Source organism: Caloenas nicobarica, chromosome 13, assembly GCF_036013445.1.
Source record: "Caloenas nicobarica isolate bCalNic1 chromosome 13, bCalNic1.hap1, whole genome shotgun sequence".
Lineage (NCBI taxonomy): Eukaryota > Metazoa > Chordata > Aves > Columbiformes > Columbidae > Caloenas > Caloenas nicobarica.
The window spans coordinates 8,934,371-8,953,871 of NC_088257.1; the positions used below are offsets into that span (position 1 = coordinate 8,934,371).

The following is a 19,501-nucleotide window of genomic DNA, read 5'->3' on the forward strand; positions in this document are numbered from 1 at the left end:
GGTGAGCTGTGGGTGTGAGCAGAACAGGGACCTGGCTCCAAGTGCTGCTTTTTTCATAGGTGGAGACCTTTAGCTCACAGTGATTTCACACGCTTCCAGATCCAGGAGGTGGAGATATTGACCTGGTGTCAATTCTGTATAAAGAGCCAATGCTCCCAACAAAATAATGAGGACGTGTATGTGCCTTAGGCACCTGTTGGCCTGGTTAAACACAGTACGGAACTGGGTGCATCTGGTTTGACATTACCTACATAGCTGGTGGGTCTGGTAGGAAGGTCTGTTTATTTCTTTCTATACGTTTCAGTGGCACTCAATAGACATCTTTCTAAAATGGAAATGGGGTGTCACCACTGTAAAACTAATGCTTTGAAAGCTGTGCAGAGAGTTTTAATAGTCCTTTTCTACTTGCCTTTATAGAAGAAGATACAAGTCACGTATTATGTGCTTGTGTTTTTCACATGGGACACTGAAAACTAAACTTCTTTTTCTCTGTATGGATGTTAAAGTATCTGTGGCACTGTTGGAGTTCCCAGTGCTGAAGTGTATTTCTGTTCAGTGAAACAATTATGTTCTGGCTTGAATTTCAACTTATACTGCTTTCCTGGCCTGAAACCTGTAAGGCTGGGCTGTGTCCTCGAGTGTTTGGCACTTTTTCCTTTTCTTCCCTGCGGACTGAAATGTGGGCTGGGTTGGCTTTCAACATCCACGCAGAAGTAGCTGCATTTTGTGATGCGCTTCATATGGTGAACCTGAGCTGACTAACAAACATGCAAGTAACTCCATGCGTAATACCCTGTGCTGCAGTTTTAGAATACTTCTTTTTAAAGTGTCATCGAATCAAACTTTCTTCTCCTTTCTTCTTCCTGTTTTTAGCATTAAGCAGAGTTCCCGATCCTCTGAGGCAGCTGAAGATGAAAAGGACCAGCGCACAGTGACTGTCAACCCCGCTCACATGAGAAAGGCATTCAAGGTCATGAATGAATTACGGAGGTACACTTTTGACTTAATGGGCACCCTCTCTGGTTTGGCAGAAATGTGCCAATTGGAACAGAAAGGCCTCTGGGAGACTTTGGAGGGGGTGGGGGGAGGAAGTGCCATTTTTATCACAGCTAATGGTTGTGCATAGGGTGTTAATAAACAAATAGGAAGAGACAGCTAAAACATAGCCCTTTTGTGGTGGGTTGCTCTTCCCAGTCTCAGACCTCTCTATCTTGCCAGCAGAAGGAAGCCAGCTATGGCTCGAAAACACTATCTGAGCAATAGCCTTCACTTAAAGATGATAATTCATTTAGCTTTTTCCATTACTTACAGCAAATTCAGCTGTAAACTATGTTCTTAACTCAGCTAATGGTCTGAAAACCAATAATAGAACATTACAGACATTAAGACACCTACACGTAATTACAGACCAAAGATTATTAATGTACTGTTCTTATTCTCAGAGTGTCACTCAGTCTGGGCTTAGCACTCTAAAGTAGGAGATGGGGAAAAAAAACCCAACACCAACTCAGGAAGAATGTCAGCTCTCTACTTGCAAATTTAAAAATCCTGATATTGGTTAAAAGAGAGCACCTTGGTCTCTATGCACAGCTACGTGGGTATAGGGAGAATGGAAGCTGAAAAAATATCCATGAACCACTTTTATCACATCAGCAGTGTGTTGGCAGTGGTTAAACCAGAGTCGTTTCTTGGTGGTTGTTATCCCATGAACAAGACAGAAGTTCAGCCAGCGTATCTTCAAGTTCACTTGAGTCCTTAAGCATTCAAATAAAGAAGCCAAATTTTTAAAATAATTCATATGGAAAGTGCATGTGTCATGCACATGAACGTATGTGCTCCCTCACTATCCAGATGGTATGATGAAAGCACGTAACACCCTGCATGCTCAAAGCACTCAAAAGATGCTGTAGGAGCCAACTCTCTTCTACGGATTAACTAGCTTCCCAATATATACATTCTTTAGTGCAGAGAAGGATTAGAAATGTCTCCTTCCACAGATGTCTGACAGTGATTCTCAGTTGTATAGGAACAGAAAACAGAAATATCCTTCCTTTGTAACAACTACATGAAGCAGAGTACGTGTTGTGGTTTTTGGGGGGTGTGTGTGTGTTTGTTTGTTTTAATTGGCATCCTTCTAGTTTGTTCTTTGTACTGAGAGCAAAGGATGTGAAAATAGAGGTTTGTGCAGCTATAATCAGAAATCTGTTTTACTACTATTATTCCTTTGTTAATTGAAGCATAGTGGGATTAGCTGGAAATGACCATATTTCTTAGTGCCTGTAGTTAGCCAGGTCTTGTGCAATACTAAAGTGGCAAAACATAGGAGACTGAAAGCTGCCCTTAAGCACCTGTTTGATGTTTTCTTCCTCTGGGAACTACTTTTTGTCCAGCTCCTGCTGCTGTTCAGGCATATACAGTGCTCAGTCTATTGTGTGTGCATTGAGCTTGCCATCAGTTAAGCTGTCAACAAGCAGTGTCAATAGCTACCTTGAATAGTAGTGCCTCCATTCAAATGCATCCAGCATCCTCATACAGAGGGTCTAGAAAAATCTTGCGAAGCCTCTAGCCTATTTGCTACATGTTGCTCACTTGACATTTTTAGCTTTCAAATGTAAATAATTTCATGAGTGGTACTTTAGATAACTATAGTCAAAGAGGAATTGAACAGGGGACGTTACATATAAGCTAAGTGACTTGTTAAAGAGCTCCTCTCACTGCCATCACCCCTTCCAAGCTGGGGTGAATGTAGAGCGCAGACTGCCAGTTCCTACCTACTGTAGAACCCTGTTTTCCAGCCACAACCCTCCATTTCACAAAGAGTTTTGTTGATGTATTCCAATATATGGAGGAGAAGAGGAGCCATCCCTAGCCCATTAGGAGCTCTGTGTGTGTTTATTTGCTATGCATTTTCCTAAAGACAAAGTGCAGCGTGGTGATAAGCATTTCTGAAGAGAAGGCGACATCTAGATTTACAGACACTGATCCTTTCCCAGGCTTGACATTTGAAAAGAACACCCTTATTTTGCATTTATATGCTCAAACATCTTAAACCAACTCATTGGGAGGCTGAGCACTCCTAGCCGTCTGCATCTCCGAAGCCCTCTGCAAACATTAACTAATGAATCCTCAAAGGATGTACGTGGGGCTGGTAGGAAAGGTCACTAGTTAATGAAATGACTTTTCCAAAGCTGTACCATGAGTCAGTGGGGGAGCTCAGAAGTTTTTTGGTTTCTGTTTGGAAACCAGTGGGCTTTATCTCAGCAACTCTTAATCCCAGACTAATTCATGTGGTAAGTGAAGTCTTCAGGCCCAGGGATAAACTCCAGGGACTGATGTCTCCTTGGCTGGAGCAGCCTCTGCACTGATCAGCACTGGGAGATGTTTTGGTGGTCACATTCATGCCAAACATGGAAGTAAAGAGAACTTAATTTTTCCACTCTGCCTTTTCCCCTGTGGAAAAATGAAAGTGCTGCTGATGTTCCCCGTGTGGCTCATTCTTGCCTTATAGATCTACTAGAGCTTGGATCCAGCTAGTGCCTAAACTCTTCAACTCTTCTGCACCTTCTCCGAGCCCTACTTGTTTGAGAAGTGGCAGGAATCCCTTACCCATCCATTCCTTGGGCAGCATCTGTGTCTAGTTTGGCTTCCAGGTTTTTTTTTTTTTTCCTGGGGAAAGCAGAACCACAGGCAGGGCTGCAGTATCAGAAGGATTCAGGCTTTGCTTTGTAGGCAAACACTGATAGGAGCTGGAAGCTGAAAGATTAGGGAACCTTCCACTGGGATTTGGCAGAAGCTCAGGTGCCTTGTCTACAACGATGGGTCTTCTGCTTACTTTTTCAGGCTGTAGCAACATAGCTTTTTTGCCCGACCAGGAGTTCTGAAATGATCTTTGTTTTTTCTGGTGTTTGCTCCAGCAAGCGGCTCCTCTGTGATGTGGTGATTGTGGCCGAAAGTGTGGAGATGGAAGCCCACCGTGTGGTCCTTGCAGCCTGCAGCCCTTATTTCTGTGCAATGTTTACAGGTACTGTTCTCGACACCAGACACTGTACTTGGGTTGAAGGGGCCATTGCAAACTCTCAGAATCTTCTGGCTGTGTCTCTGGCAGGAGCTGCAGCAGAGGCAGTGGGCCTGGCCTCAGGGGAGAGGGCTTCCTTGAGAGAAGAATGGGTGGTAAAACAGTGGCCCAGGTTGCCCAGGGAGGTGGTGGATGCCCCATCCCTGGAGACATCCCAGGCCAGGCTGGAGCAACCTGAGCTGGGTGAAGATGTCCCTGCTCGTTGCAGGGGGGTTGGACTGGATGAGCTTTGAAAGGTACCTTCCAACCCAAACCACTCTGTGATTCTAAGACATATGGTTAGGTCAGGACTTTGCACTTGATGGATGGTGTTGATCATCCTTGACTAATTCCTTGAGGCACAATATATGGGTCTGGGGTGGTTGTATAAGTATGGGGTGAGTGGCTAACGTGTCACTGGCAGGTTACTATGAGATTGGGCTCATTGCTTTTTGGGTTGTGGTTTTTTTTTTTTTTTTACCCGCTTAACAAGATCTTGGGTCATGCAAACACATCGTTAACATCAAGCACGTGTGCAGTGCCCTAAATGTTCATGGTGCACATCAAAGAAGTTGCTGGCACAGAAGTGGTAGTTTCAAGGCTCAGCCCTGCCGGTGCTGATTTGCAGTCACAGATGTTTAATCTCCCATGGCGCTTTTTGCTATTGCCCAAAATAACACTGTTGTTTTCTTGATCCCAGTGTGTTTTAGCAGCCCTGGCTTTTTGCAGGGTGCATTGCTGCAGTCCAGTATATTTTGGTAATGGCAGATGCAAACTCGGTGTGAAGGAAGAAGGGGACAAAATTCTTGTTCTGATCTCCTGATCCTTACAGCAGGTGCCCTTTGGAGACTGTGCCCAGGTGGGGCAGCAAAAAAACCCCTGCAAATCCCAAGGCAGAGGAGTAGCCAACTTATTTAATAGTAAAATTAACCTGGTCAGGAGCTCTTTAGCTTCCTTTCCTTTTCCTTGTCCTGCTTTCCAGGATAGGAACTGACTGGTTTGTATGCTCTAGGGAATGGCTGTTACCATCCCTCAGCTTCAGCATAAATGAGATTTTGGGGTTTTGCCCCTGTTTCATGTTTCTTTGTCTATGGTCTAGGGGCTGCTTCTTCCTTTTAAAAGCCTTGTGGTTAGACCTCATTTTATTTGCTTTACTGGAAGTAGAACACAGCATTTCACAGGAAAAAGCTTATTTTGGAAGCTTTTTCACTTCTGTAATGGAGCGGGGGGGGAAAACCTCAGGTCTAAACAGACATCTGAATGTGAGACAAGATGTGAGGTTTACTGTGGTGGCTTTATCAGTGCGGTGAGAGAAGGTGGAGGGAATTAGTGTTTTCCGGGGCACTGGCACTGCTCTGTGGAGGTGGGTATTGGCCGTGGTGGCAAGGCAGAGGAGCAAACCCTGCTCAGAGGCACCTGTTTGCACAGGACACCCTGGGGAGGACTTGCCAGTGCTTGTGATGCTCGTTCCTGATGAGGAGTTTAAAAAAGAAAAGTTATTGGAAAAACCATCTGATCCTTAGAGGTCACCTGAGTGGGAAGGCGGTGGTGCGGGGCTGCTCATGTTTCCATGCAGGAATTCTCCAGGCTGTGTAATCCCTCACGCTGCGAGTTAAACAGTAATCAGCTAACCGCCGTCATGTGCCTGGCTTGGCAGCTCACCTGGGCTGGGTGACAGCCTTGGCAGCCCTTGGTCCCCTCCCCCTGACAGATCCCAGGGGCACTGGGTCAGGCAAAGACCAGTTCTCCCTTCACTTTCGATCCAGCTAGTCCCAAATCACTAAGATCTGCATCTCCCTCTTGCAAAGACCGAGTGCATGATCATCTTCCAGCTCTGTGGTGGTTCACTCTCTGTAGGGGGAGACTTTAAAATCACAGCTTGAATATTATTTGGTTGTTGTGGCTTGGTGTGTGTATTGTTTTTTTTAGCTCAGGTGTTTGCAGGACTGGGCAGGAGCTGCTTGTGCACGCTGAGTCCCTGCTGGAGAAGCCGCTTTTTGGGGGTGCAGGGAGCTGGAGGGGTCCCCTGGCATTGCCGGCAGCCATGCAATAGTGAACACTCAGTGTAAAGCTGTGAACAGTGGGAACCCAGCGGGGACCCACAGCTCATCCACCTTCGCCTGACGCTTGCGCTGCAGGTGCCATCCTGCTAGGCTGGGCCTGACACTGGACTCCTGACTGACCTTGTGATGACACTGGGATCTTTCCTAAGGCATCTAGTGTCGTCTGGTTAGGCGTTTCTCTTTGAAATAGCCTTGGGAAGTCCTAAAATGAACAGGCACATATTCCATTTGTATCTTCCACTGCTGAAGGACAGGTCAGACCCAGCACTTCCTAACTGAGTGTCTTGTCCCTTACTGGCTTTCTAGAGCATTTTGGATGGTGGCTGGTCCTTGTCGGCACCATTCTGTGGGGATGATTGGTGACAGTAATCGCCATCAGTTTAGAAGAAAAGGCAATTGTTTCAGAAAGGATAACAGGTACTCCAGTGGCGCTGCTGGGACTGTTCCTGCCAGATACCCGAGGGAATTTCAGAAGTGCTGAAGGAGGAAGCAGCAATGCACAAACCTCCCTCCAGGTCTCGCGCAGTGCTTCAAAGCACTCACCCCGTGCACGAGAGGCTGCGGTTTTGTTATCCAGTGCACTTGTGTGTTCTCCTTCAGTGCATCTCTCTGACTTGGGAAGCAGCAGGAGCTGTAGCTGTGCGCTGGGGAACCTCTCTGGAGCGCAGAACGTGGGAGGCAGCGCAAGCTGCCGTGCTGGGTAAACAAGGTGTCGTGAGCTGCTGCAGTTTTGACTGTAGTTTGTCTTGTGACAAAGCAACAGAGGAGATGGGAATGGAGGAAGCACGGTCGGGTGTTGAGCGTGACGCGTGAAGAGCTTGCCTTCACGAGGGCTGGTATGTGCAAAGTGTATCCCCTTTCTCAGCACTGCTCTTGCGTGTGAGAGATGGTGCTAGTGCTTTGAGTTGTTCTGCAGTTGAGGTATCTGGTAAGGCTGGAGTCTGACCTGTGAAAGACATCTTAGGAGGTGGGTTTTTGTGGGCTTTAAAGTGTGGCGCTCTGTGTGTGTGGCTTGTTTGGTTTTTTTCCTGAGGGGAGGTTGGGTGAGATGCCTGAACTGACCCACCATTCTGCTTCCCACAGCCGTGCCTTAGAGCTGCGTTTGCCGTGGCTCTGTGCTTGGAGGAGGGAGCAGCTCATTGCCTGCTCCTGGTCTGCACCAGCCCCTGCCTTGGTTCACTTGTGATGTCTTCAGGTTCTTCCTTGCTCCAAAGTCTTACAGACGCATCTGGGGCAGCACCCTCTGGCAAGTGGTGCATGATCCACCATGCCAGCATGGCCGGACGGGTTGGATACCATCTAACCGTGGGGTACAGCGTGAGATTCTTCTTTCTCATCGTGTGCTGGGCTGTTACCAGAGCAGAGACAGCGGAGGCCGTTTGCGTGCAAGGCTGGCAGCTTGCTGGTGGGTGTGGAAGCCCACACAGCCTTTATTTTTGTTGCCTGTGTCACGTGAACACCACAAAGATGGATGATGTTATCGAATCGGTTGCTCTGAGCTGTTTCTGCGTCCATCTCCAGGTGTGTGTGTCTGAGCCTCCCCTGTGCCCCGTGGGTGCCGCAGGGCTCCGGCTGCTCCGCTTGTCCCTCCTGGGCAGGTGGGGTTTAGCTGGGTGCTCCTCACCGGCACCTCCAGCCCCATGTGGGCTGATGGGGTCTGGCCTGTTCTCAGAAGCCCCCTCTCGCCTCTGGAGAGTTGTGGGGTTTGTTTTTGTTTTTTTGGGGGAGGTGTGGAGGAAGTGTGTGAAGGAGACAACGTTTATTTGTCAATTAAAAAGTTTTACGTGTTTTGAAGGCCTCCCAAATGTAGGTCATTTATCCCTTTGTACTTATACATTTGTATTCATGGGCTTCTCTGAGTAACATTTTATTATTTCATTTTAAAAATTGAATTTGAGGCAAATATTATTTCAGTCTGCGTTTCCCTTGGGATGTTGTTGGCTTTCCTAATACTTTTGGTTTGACCCCACTCCTGTTATTTACCTCCTTATTGGCATAAGTGAAGTCCATGAAGTTCAATTTCCAGGATCCAGATTTTGCTCAAGCTTGGATGCCCTTTAGCATCTGACTCTGTGCTGTACATTTAACGTGCCCGGCCACGTCTTGCTGTGCACTGCACAGAGGCGTAGGCTGTAATTGCTTCTCACATAGGCTGCAGGAACTGTTTTTCCTCTTAATCCCCCAGCAGTACTGCGTCACCACATTTCTTAGAGTAGTGATTATTCATGCCCAGGTTTAAGAATTGGCATTTCTTCACCCTCTCTTTTGTTTAGCTTTGTAGTTTTTGTTTTGTTTCCTTTCTGCTTGGGAGTTTGTTCGTTCTTTTCTGTGGTTCCCCAAGATCTTGGTGATAAAAACCTGGGTGAGGTCACCGTGTGTGTGGACACTGGAAGGGGCCCCAGGGAGCCCTTTCTCCTCCTCCCCACGTGATGCTTTGCTTGCTGTGACGTGCTCATGTTACGCACGGGGTCTGTGTGTATGGCGCCTGCACAGCATTGGCCATAATAGCGATGGGGAAGGTGCACGTAAAGCACCAGTTCATCTACAGGCTCTTACACAGGTACGGGTTTCACGTCTCTATCCATAGGGGAAGTTATTGCTCTAGTTCTGTGCACTTTTTTTTAATGTGTTTGGAGAAAGGATACAGTTTGGAGCCAAATGCTGCCTTGTCCCTAGGGTGCAAGGTTGGGAAGGTGAGAGAAGAGAAATCCATCTTTTTGCACAGATGCTTTGCATCAGGTGTAACCATGTGGTGAGGTTACAGCGGGGTAATTTGGGAGGGAATCTTGCAGTGCCTTGGATGTAACCGCTGGCATGTGTGCTTGGTTTCCTCAGCAGGTTTCAGGTTCTTCCTAAAGAGAGAGAGTAATGCTGCCTTGCGTTTATTGTAGGGTATACCACAAAGCACCCTAACTTGGCTGTTGTAACTTACCCAAGTACTCAGATATATGATTTTTAAAAAAACTAATATATAAAAAACCCCCTGATATATAAAATACAATTTTTTTTTTTTAAAAAGGCCTCCTAAGACTTTGTCCACAGTCTCTTTGAGTCTGTCCCTGTGCTGAGACATGGTTGAGGGTCATACTGGCTATTTTTTTTAGCTCTTCTATGTGTTTGAATACAGTTGAACCATGGCAGGATGTGCTGGATGTGTGGGGAACAGGGTCCTGAAAAGCAAAGTGTAACTGTCCTTTTGAAATGAATTTCAGGAGACATGTCTGAAAGTAAAGCCAAGAAGATTGAGATAAAAGACGTTGACGGGCAGACCCTGAGGAAGCTGATTGATTACATCTACACTGCCGAGATTGAGGTCACGGAAGAGAATGTGCAGGTAGGTCTGGTTCAGTGGCTCCTGTGGAGACCCAAGTAAAAATCTTGAAATCAAAGGCACAGGTCCTTCAGGGGTGAGTGATCTCTTCAGGCTGCAGAAAGTAAAAGATTGAGCTTGAAAAGAGCTACTTCCAGCCTCTGTTTAGTCTTGAGGCACTTTGCTGCTTTCCCCGCGCTTAAGTCATGTTGCATTTAGCTTTTGTGTCGAGCTCTTATAATGAGAGCAGGCATTTACCTTCCAAGAAGCTGTGCTGACTTGTGGGTCAGTCTGTCGAAGGTCAAAATAGACTCAAACAAGCAGCGAGTCAAACGTTGTTTTAAGGTCGTGGCAGAGGAATCTGGCTGTTAGTTTTTAAATTCTTCTGGGTAGTTTGAGTTGTTTGGCAGAGCTTTGAGCAGAATATATTTTTCAAACGAGGGCATTCTTTTTTTTGTGCGTTTGTGCGCTCAGTCTTGAATTTCTTTGAGGTAAACACTTGTCCAGAAGTGGAAAGAGTAATTGAAAAGCAGCCTACAGATAAAGCAGGATACTCAGGAAGAGAGCGTTCTGCAGTGTCACGTGGCTGTGGCTGCTGGTAAAGCTTTTTCTTTGACTCTCCTTGTCTTTGTGGTAAGAAAAGGCCTGTGCACTTAGCCACTGACTTCTGGAAGGGTCGCTGGGAGCTCGTGTGTAGATGTGCTTTTTGGTTGGTCTCCGTTTTTGTTTGCAAGTGGCAGTTTGAGTCTCTTGTCTTCCTCGGTGTGGCTGGGACACTGGTCAGGGTAACAAGGCTGTGTCCGTGATGCTGGAGAGAGTGGCCTGTTCTGGTGTTCAGGAAATGAGGCTCTGTTTTTCTAGGCATGTATTTTTGTAGCTGATTGTCGTTTCATTGCACGTAGTGGTGTGTGTGTGTGTTTGTTTTTTTTAAGTAAGGAAGGATGTGTGTACAAGGGGCCAAACCCATACAGTCAGTTCCAGTCATTGCCCATGTGGTAGTGAGTACTCTTTTCTCACTCCATTGTAAGTATGTGAATGAGAACTGCCCTGACAAATGCAGTTCTGCTTTATGCATTGGAACCTTATTTTCAGGGTGAGATTTCAAGGCAATATAGACACTGTAATAGGAAGGCTCAGGGATGATGAATGATAGAGAGGCTCCTGTGCTGAGCAGTGTTTTGCCTCTGAACATGCATTTGGGATTTAACCTCCCACTTGTTTGGAAGGCATGAGCCAAGGAGGGATTTCTGTCTTCATTGCAGTCATGTTGTAGTCTCAGGAAAATCCATCTTGGGATTTCTGTCCCCTCTGCCTTCTGTTGCTCCTCTTCTGTTGCACCCCATATGGAGGTTAGTTGTCAAGAGCCATATGCATGACAAAAAGATTTCATTCATTTGAAGGTGGAGCTTGAAAAATTTGTTTGGAAGAAAGTTGTGCTGTGCAGTTTCTGTAAAAGTGAGGAAAACTGAAGTGGGTGACTTGGAAGTTGACAGATGCTCACGTGCAGCCCTGGCTGGCTTCAATGGAACCACATTCATGTGTCAAACAGAGCACAGGGCCTACTGTTCCCTATCTGGAAGGAGTAGCTGGCTGTTTTAACGTATCGATTCCTTGAATTTTTCAGTTGGGTCTTGATTTTGCAGCTGAACTAACTGTATTGCCTCTTACTTTCCAACACTCTTTTCAAACTTGCTGGTTTGAAGAAGGGCGATGGGAGCAGAGTCCAGGGATGGAGAAGAGGCTCAACAGAACTTCCCTGAGCAGAGCTGGATGGAGAGGGGGTTTGGGAGGAGGCCTCTCGTTCTCCTAGGAGGTCCTGTGAAGACACCTGAGGCTGTAGGCAGTCAATTCAGTCCCTCTTCAGTGTGTCCTACCCATCCTTACTGATGGCACTTATTTACTTGCAGGCAGCCTGAGAATAACCTTCCCAATTAAGAAAGTCATTACTATTAGGGTTGTAATGAGTGCCCAGGAAAAGTTGTGATTAACCTGATTTCACAATTAAATTCCTATGAATGAGGTGGAACGTACCACATGTGTTGCTGTCCTTGTATACTGCCACAGTTTGAGATATGGCTCCTGTAGAAAGGAGAGTGAAGAGATGTCTGCAGATCAGCTGTCTGGAGGAAATAGGTGTTGAAACTGTCAGCTTTGCAGACTTAATTGTAATAAAAAATGGCTTGAGAAAGGAGAAAAAGCTTTGCTAGAAGCTGTAGCATTTCCTTTTCAGAAGTGTTCTTCTGCACCTCAGCTTTCCCTAGGGACTGAGGACTTCAAAACAAAGGAAGGAGAGTATCTGTGGCAGATGGAGTTGTGATGATAAAGGATGATAAGTGGGTCAGTTCATCTCCCTTCCCCCTGTTCACTCCAAAAGCTGCAACTATGGTGGGTGCAAGCCCAGAGTGAGGCAGAGAATCTTTTGACTCAGCTTTAGGAGATCTCATAAATGAGGGCTATCTTTCCTCCCTGGAGCAAAAACTCTGTGCCTCGCATTGCCCTCCTGGAGTGCTGGAGAGCCCTGGTCAGCAGCAGGGCTGACTTCTCTGGGGTCTTACAGCTGTTGGGTTGGCCCTTGCTAAGCCTAGGGAAAGTCTTTTAAATTGGGTTGGCCTAATAGAAAGGTGAGTAGAAACTTGTGGATGTAATACCAGAGGACTATGCTGTATCTGATGGATGTCTCCACATTTTTCTCTCTCTGTTTAACCAAGGGATGGTGTCTGCTTTGTGCAGTGAAGCTGAAGAAGGTAGATCAGGGGGGAAGTTGGTAGCTGCTTCCCTGTTCTCTCTCTCACCTCTATATCCTTTATCCTTCTCATGTCTGCTCCTGGAGAGGTTTTGTGCTTCCTGATCCTGCCACACACACCTTTGCCTGGGCTATTTCACCCCAGGTGGAGTATTTAAGTAGAAGCATGGTTATTCATCCTCTGCACTGCCTGGTAGCAGCTGGGGAGTGATAAAGCCTAATTGTCTTCCTTGCACTGAAAAGTCACATTACAATGATGTAGTTTTATCTCCATTACTTGTGCAATTTAGAGCTGTTCAGTTAAAACTGGCTATTTAACCTGCCTTGCAAATGCAAGATCTGCTTGTTTCACTGGTCATGGATGCCCCTGGGAAGGTGCTTGGGAGCTGTGTCCCTGTTTTGGCAGATGTGAGGACCCAGCTGTGGCTCTGGATGTGCTGCTGAGGATTAGAGCCAGTACTCTTGTTTGACTGAATTGTCAAATCTGCTTAAAGCTTTAACACATCCCCTGTGTTGGGGAAATGCTCCTCTCTCAGTTCTGCAGAGGAGGAACAGGGCAGGTTAACTCTTGGCCAAGGTTACCTGGAAGGCTGTGGCAGAGCAGGGAACTTACCCCAATCTCTGAAGCGCAGTGTTAAGCCCTGCCTATTGAATGAACCTTATAGCAACACAGAGCACTTTCGGCTGAAAGGTGTTTCTAATTCAGAGACAAAGGTTTATGAAAGTATTTAATTGCACAGGCAACCTTCTGTAAAACTCGAGATTGGTACAGAGTCTGTGGAGCGAGAGAGCACAGCTGGTGAATTTGGTGGTTATAGCTATATAGATATGTATAGATATAGATACACAAACCATAGATGAGGTTTTGGACATAATTTATTCAGCAGTCAGTCTCAGTAGTAATAGCAGATAATTTTGACATAGATTGAAAAAACGATTGGGTTTTGGTATGAAGGCTGATCTGGTAGAGAAGCCAGCTCTCTGTAAATCTTGCACAACGTTTGGAGTTCAAATATTAAGAGCCAAATCCAGGCCCAAGTGAGTAACTTGCCGGGATATTAATGGAGTTGTAGTTTGGTCCTGCTGCATGTTTAGGCAGGGCATTTCCTCTTGTTATTTCTAAAGGAAACAGACTTTGTGCTAGCGGATATCCTTTGCTTGCTTTTCACCTTCCCTGGTAAAAACAAGATGAGTGGTGAGACGTTCATCTGGGAAATAAGAAAGAAAAAATCCACTTGTGTCTTAACAGGCTATTTATATCCTACTTCTGCAAAACTTTATATGATAGTGCCCCTTTCCCAATAACCACAGTGGTGTCAGGCTCCTTCTGTGCTGCCCTGTCAAAGCAGCACGAGGCTGTGAGGGCAGGACTAGGATGTCCGTGCGGCGTGTGAGTATTAGTGGTGGCAGCGAGTAGCCTTGGTTTTAGAGGCAATAACCCCAGACGCTCAGGGTGAGCAGCCCACCTGGATTTGCAGGCACGTCTGCAGATGGAAGGGGAGCGCATGAAGGAAACTCTGGCTGGAAAATGGTCAGAGATGGTTTGCAGAGTCTGACTTCTTTATCCACAGACTTTACGCAGGTCAGGTGCTCGCCTTTCTGCTGATATAAGGAGATGGTTCAGCTAGATAGAAAGTGGTTCACAGCTAGGTTTCAAAAATGCGAGAGCATTGCTATCTTAATTTAATCAAAACCACAAACTAATCTCCTGGCATCAAGAGGCTTGGGCCAAAACAGGCTCCTGGGTTAATTGATTTCCTTTTTTTATTGTTCCCTGTTGGGGTGGCTGCTTGGCAGCATTTGGACACGGTATAGCTGGGCTGGAGCTGGAATGCTCGGGGGCCGAGAAATGACCTGGGGCAGGTTGTGAGTGTCCTGCCCCGGTGTGGAATGGTCTGTGGGGGCAGGGACAGGGAGGGAACATCTTTTTCTCTTACATGCCATCAAGATCCAGGGAGGTGAATGCTGTTGACCTGTTTGTTTTGTTTAACAGCCACTTGTGGTGGTTGTGGGTTTGGTTTTTTGTTTGTTTGGTTGGATTTTTTCTTTGAGTTGGAAATAATAACAATTTTCTGGAAATCTGTGCTCAGATGGTGAGCACAGATGCCCAGTTGGAAGGACATGTGTGAAGCAGCCAGAGCTGTGGAAGAGCTGGGATAAGACACGTCAGCAGTTGCTGTACGACATAAGAGAGGAAGTAGCTGATGTCACGAGCTGTAAGATCCCGACCGACTTTATTTTCGATTTCCTGCCTCACTCACTGGCCTCAGAGGTGGTTTTTCCAGCAGATGTCAAATTCCTGATCCACTTCTGTCTTCCTTTTCTGCACTAAGTTTTCTAGGTACAAAGCAGTATGTCATTTTCAGATGCAGGCATGAACCACAAGTGTCCACAGCGCTTTCTGTGAGTGCGAATGAGGGCTGTTGATTTGAATAGTTGGCCCCATCTTTCCCGAGAGCTTTGCTTTTACCAAAACCTGCTTGAGCTTCTGTGAACTCCGTCCCTTACACAGCAGTTTGGGCACCCTGCTCACAAGCCAGTACAGTTTTGTTGGAAAGGAATTCAAGGTTTTGAGGACTGCTGGGCTGCTATGGGCTTTGAATGTGATGGTAATGCATATAAATAATATAAAGGTCTTCAGGGAAAAAGAGAAATCTGTGTGCAGGACCTACCTGCAGCAAAGCCAGAAGTTCAGGTGCATCTGTGGTTGCTTGTGCTTTGTCCTCTCTTTCCCTGCCTTGAGGTCTTGTGGGGAGAAGAGCTCTGCTTTTAGCCCAACAGGGGACAGCTGTTTCCATCTCGGAGCATGGACAGGGGTCTTCTGTGTGAGGATAGTGCTAAAACTTGAACCTTCCTTCTCGTACCCTGCAGGGATGTGTCCCTCTCCGAACGGGAATTGCATCCAGTCTGTGCAAGCTGTGAATCAAACTTTCTTTGTTGCTAACTCTAATACCCCTTTCTTGCCTTTGCAGGTTTTGTTGCCAGCTGCTAGTTTATTGCAATTGATGGATGTTAGAAAAAACTGCTGTGACTTTCTTCAGTCCCAGCTGCATCCCACGAACTGCCTTGGAATCCGAGCTTTTGCCGACGTGCACGCGTGCACCGAACTGCTGCAGCAGGCGAACGCCTACGCAGGTGAGGGAAGGGTCGTCCGTTTGTGGAGTTAAACCTGCTTCCAGGGACAGCAACTCCTAGGTCAAGCGGGATCAGCACATCCTGGTTGGTCTCTTCATGCTTCTACTATTAGAACAGGGAAGGGACTACTTTATTGGGTTGTAGATTTGTAACTTTCTGTGTTGCTGCAAATTGTGAAACGTGGTTTGGTCGCAGGGGAACGCCTAAGGAGGTAAAAAAACTGATTATCTGGATCCCATCCCACAAAATAGTTCTTCAGTATGTTCCGAGTAAGCTCTTTGGCTGCCTACTCAAGAGCACAGTGTTGAGATGCTGGTGTCGTCCCTGTGTACGCTGCCCCATGAGAGCAATAGGCAATGCTGGGCATTTGTGCGTTCTAGAAATAAATGTCACCAGGCAAAACTAAATCTTGTGGGTGGGAGTGGGAACACAGCTAAAATTGTGGCGCAGTTTGAGCCTTTGATCTGTGGAGCAATGGCCACTTACCCCAAGGGTGGACAGACTCGTTTCCTTGCGAGTGCATGTGTTTGGTTGCAATAAGTAGGCGCAGGCAACGTCTTTTAGCATTTCTTCTCTATGGCCATAAATGTAAAGCTATTTCAAGTGGCTCCATGCTCTTAATTCCCTAGCACTTTCCAGTCTTCTCTGGCAGCGTTGCCCTTGATCTCTACTTTGGAGAAGCTGGTAGTTTACTCAGTTTGTTCCTCTGCTCTTCTGTCTATTTGTATAGGAAAAAATACACCTGCTGTCTCCCAGAGCACCTGCTCTGTCCTGCAACACTTTCCTTGCTACAATTTTGTCCTTAATTAGACCATAAGTAGGCCTAGTGGAATAAAAATGTGCCCACCAAATCCTCCTCTATTTTCCTGCAAATAAAAGTAAAACCTCTTCAGCTGCTCTGGCCATATTATCCCCTGGAGGAAAAGGTACCCTGGAAGGAATGGTTAATTGTATAAAGGCTTGCTTGTAATATCTCATTATCCTTGCTTCCAGGCCCTGTTTAATCTTTAACCCAACAAGCAGTGCATTCACTGTATATTTATTTGGTTGTTTGGCAATTAGAAATTCTGCTTTGTTGTTTTATTGGCCTTCATAAGTCCCAGTTAGTACAACAGCCCATGTAATGTTAATGGCACTCCGTTAATAAAAATGCCATTAAAATTCTTTTCACTATGTTGTTTGTGTAACAGCATTAAACCAGGGCAGAAGTCCCCAAGCTCAAGAGTCTGTGTGTGCATGAGCTCAGTTACTTGAAAAATGCTTAGTTCTGGCCAATGGATAACTTTAGTAGGTGGAGGAACTTTCTTGATGGAGGAACAAGTTACTTTATTAAAATCAGTAAATATTTTTACTTGCTTCGAATTAGTAACAAGAGATCAAATAACTTTCTACTGCCAGATGCCAGTCAAGAATGAATAGGAGGTTGTATCCAGAAGTCAGAGTGCATCCAGCTTACTGTGTGGGGAGCATTTCCTGCTTCTCAAGTATTTAAGACCACAAGAGTTCATTAGATCTTCTGTATGATTTCCAGCATAAAATAGAATTAAACTTTATCCAGATACTGCTATTTTTAGTCAGAGCTTTTGGCTTAGCTGCGGTGTTTTGTTTTCCCATTAGACCAAGTAGGGTCTGTGGCTGGGGAAGCCCAAGTGCCCTTTGTGATCTCCAGGGAGCTCCTCTCTGGAAGTTGAGCCAGCTTGTGTCACTGTGCTGCTGCTTTTTGGCAGCAGAGAACTTTGCAGGGGTGAAAACTGGAGGCAGATGTTGCTGCGGAGGGAGCTCTTTGAATACAGGAGTCGGAGCTTCTCAAAGCTAAAGGGATTAGGGCTTGAAAAAAGCTGCTTCAGATAAAGTGTGTGAGATTCATGTTTCCGTATTTCAGCCAAAGATAAATGGGACTCCGCAAATGGCAGGCAAGATTAAATTGGCATGTATATCTTACAAATGCTTGCAAAACTAAAATTGTCTGCAACTGGCTGACAATGGTTTTGACCTAGAAATTATTTTTTAGGAAGTAATTTTTCCTAATGCCCTTTGGCTAGACGTAAAGCTTGACAGATTTGATGATCCTTTTTGGACCTGTATTGCAATCAGTCATAATTATTCCAGTTTGGGATTATAAGCAATGATGTGTATTTTGTGTTCAAGCGGCTCCCAAAGTTATAGCATGGAGGGATTTGGAGGCAAAAAGGGAGCAAAAGGAATTTGTACAGTTGCAGACTTAAGTGGAAGGGGGCAAAGCTGCTGGGGAAGATGGGTGCTGAGGTTTTGGAGCAGGAGAAAGATTAAATTTACACGTTTTTGGGGAAAGAAGCAAAAGGTGGAAGGAGAGGAGGCGAGCTGTTGCCATGTGCATGCATGGGACAAGGATCTCCCGCTTGCCCATCTCTCCAAGTGCCTCCTTGCATGTATGGATTCAGCTGGATGCCCTGGGATCCCTCACTATTTGCTGCTGTTATGCACCAAACTGGCTGTTTGGCCAATTTATGTTAAAGATGGGCTTTCCTTTGAATACCTGCAAATCTCAAGGACCCTTGCTGGAGTGTCTCATCCAAGTGTTGAGCAGATCTGCTGTTCTCTAGCATGTTAAAGTAGGCAAGGACTGAATCTTGAGGTGGCCGGGTTATTGGCACTTTTCTCAATTGCCACTTCTAATCATATTTGCCACTGGATGGTACTTAGTGGCTTTACAGAAAGTTAAGTTCCCATTTAGTGTCATTTATGAAAGTGTTGCGTGAGGCTTGTGTTACTTGAAATAGCATCAAATTTCTTTAATGTGTTCCGAGGCTATTTTCTGTTCTGCGATGCAGTCGCAGCGTGTTGTTTGCCTCAAGTGCTCAGAGCTGTAACAATAGCAGTTCTCTGAATGCTGTAGTCCTGTTGACTTAAAGCATGGATTTCTTTATAATTTTCTGTTCCCCCTTTTCATTTGTTGAACAGAGCAGCACTTTCCTGAAGTGATGCTAGGAGAAGAATTTCTTAGCCTTAGTCTGGACCAGGTTTGCAGTTTAATATCAAGTGACAAGCTCACAGTCTCCTCTGAAGAAAAGGTATAGTAAATTGTATAGCAACAGTGAATGTAAGAATGCTGGAATGTTTCTAGATCTTGATTGGGAACTGTTCTCATGTTATGCTTTCTAGGGGCCATTTTCCAACAGAGCACATATGGAAAGGAAAATTAAAAATAATGTTAATCCTAAAACCACGTAAAAGTCACCTTCGCTTGGCTGGTATTTGTAGGAAGTAATGATTCTCAGATCCATATCTCTTCCAAAAGCCCTGGGGGACAGAACCAAATGCCTTCCCTCTCTGGAAAACTAGGACCCTCCCGTCTGCACTTGGTGTAAACCTGGTATTACCTGCTATAAAAACCTCAAAAAAGGTGAATTTCATTAAGCCAGGGAGGAGTATTGCCTTCTGTTGCACACTGGGCAGAACAAGTAAAGGAGGCCTGAAACCAAAAAGAAGGAAGGAAACATTTTTCTAGCATCAAACCAAAAAGAATGATTTTTCTAGCATCATCAGTGTTTGTAATGGAAGAGGTGTTGATGTTGTTTCGTGGTTGAAATGTTCAGCTCATCTTGTGTGGTCTGTATTCTTGGGAAGGAGGAGCACCACTAGTTACGGCACTTGGTGAACACCAGATGCAGCTCCTGTTTCTCACGTGGGCTTCTTGCATGACGTGCAGCAGGTTTCTGGGGAGAGGTGTGTGCCTCGAGTCCTTTAGCCCACCTCCGCATTGTCCCTAGGGGGAGATGGGCCCTTGTGGGGAGGCTACAGGAGAGCCTGAGGATTATGTGGCTCGTAACTTCAGGACCCTTGTTGAATGTCTGTGTTTTGGTGGGATGAGGCTGGACCTGGTGCTGCTGGTCAGGCTGCACGTCCAGGGATGTGCACCATCCTGCTCAGCCCCTCTGGGCTGCAGATGGGCAGCTGCTTGGACCCATATGGACCATAAAGGTTACCAGAAAACCTGTCCCACTCGAGATGTGAATGCAGCGATGCCTCATCCAGATCCTGAGCCAGCAAACTCGGAGGCTTTGGGTTTGCATTTCTGCAGGTGCGGGGCTCGAATGGACATCTCGGTGGGGTGAGGTACCAGGCAGGACTAAAAAGGGAAAAAACAGGCAGCCTGCAATTTTTTCCACTCTTGTGCAGCATTGTTAAAAAGCTTTTATTGGCCTTGTGCCCAGCGA

At 46.0% G+C, this 19,501-nt stretch overlaps 1 protein-coding gene across 4 annotated transcripts in view; it reads left to right on the forward strand.

Moving 5' to 3' along the window:
• KLHL3 (kelch like family member 3) overlaps positions 1–19,501 on the forward strand; it is a 119,733-nt gene that overhangs the window by 79,565 nt on the left and 20,667 nt on the right. For all 4 annotated transcript variants that reach the window (XR_010606926.1, XM_065644001.1, XM_065643999.1 and 1 more), the window contains 5 exons: positions 874–990; positions 3,915–4,021; positions 9,330–9,451; positions 15,143–15,305; positions 18,246–18,355. Coding sequence is in view for 3 of the 4 variants with exons in the window: in XM_065644001.1 (XP_065500073.1) it covers positions 874–990; positions 3,915–4,021; positions 9,330–9,451; positions 15,143–15,305; positions 18,246–18,355 (619 nt within the window). In the remaining variant the exon portion in view is untranslated. The remainder of the gene's footprint in view (positions 1–873; positions 991–3,914; positions 4,022–9,329; positions 9,452–15,142; positions 15,306–18,245; positions 18,356–19,501) is intronic.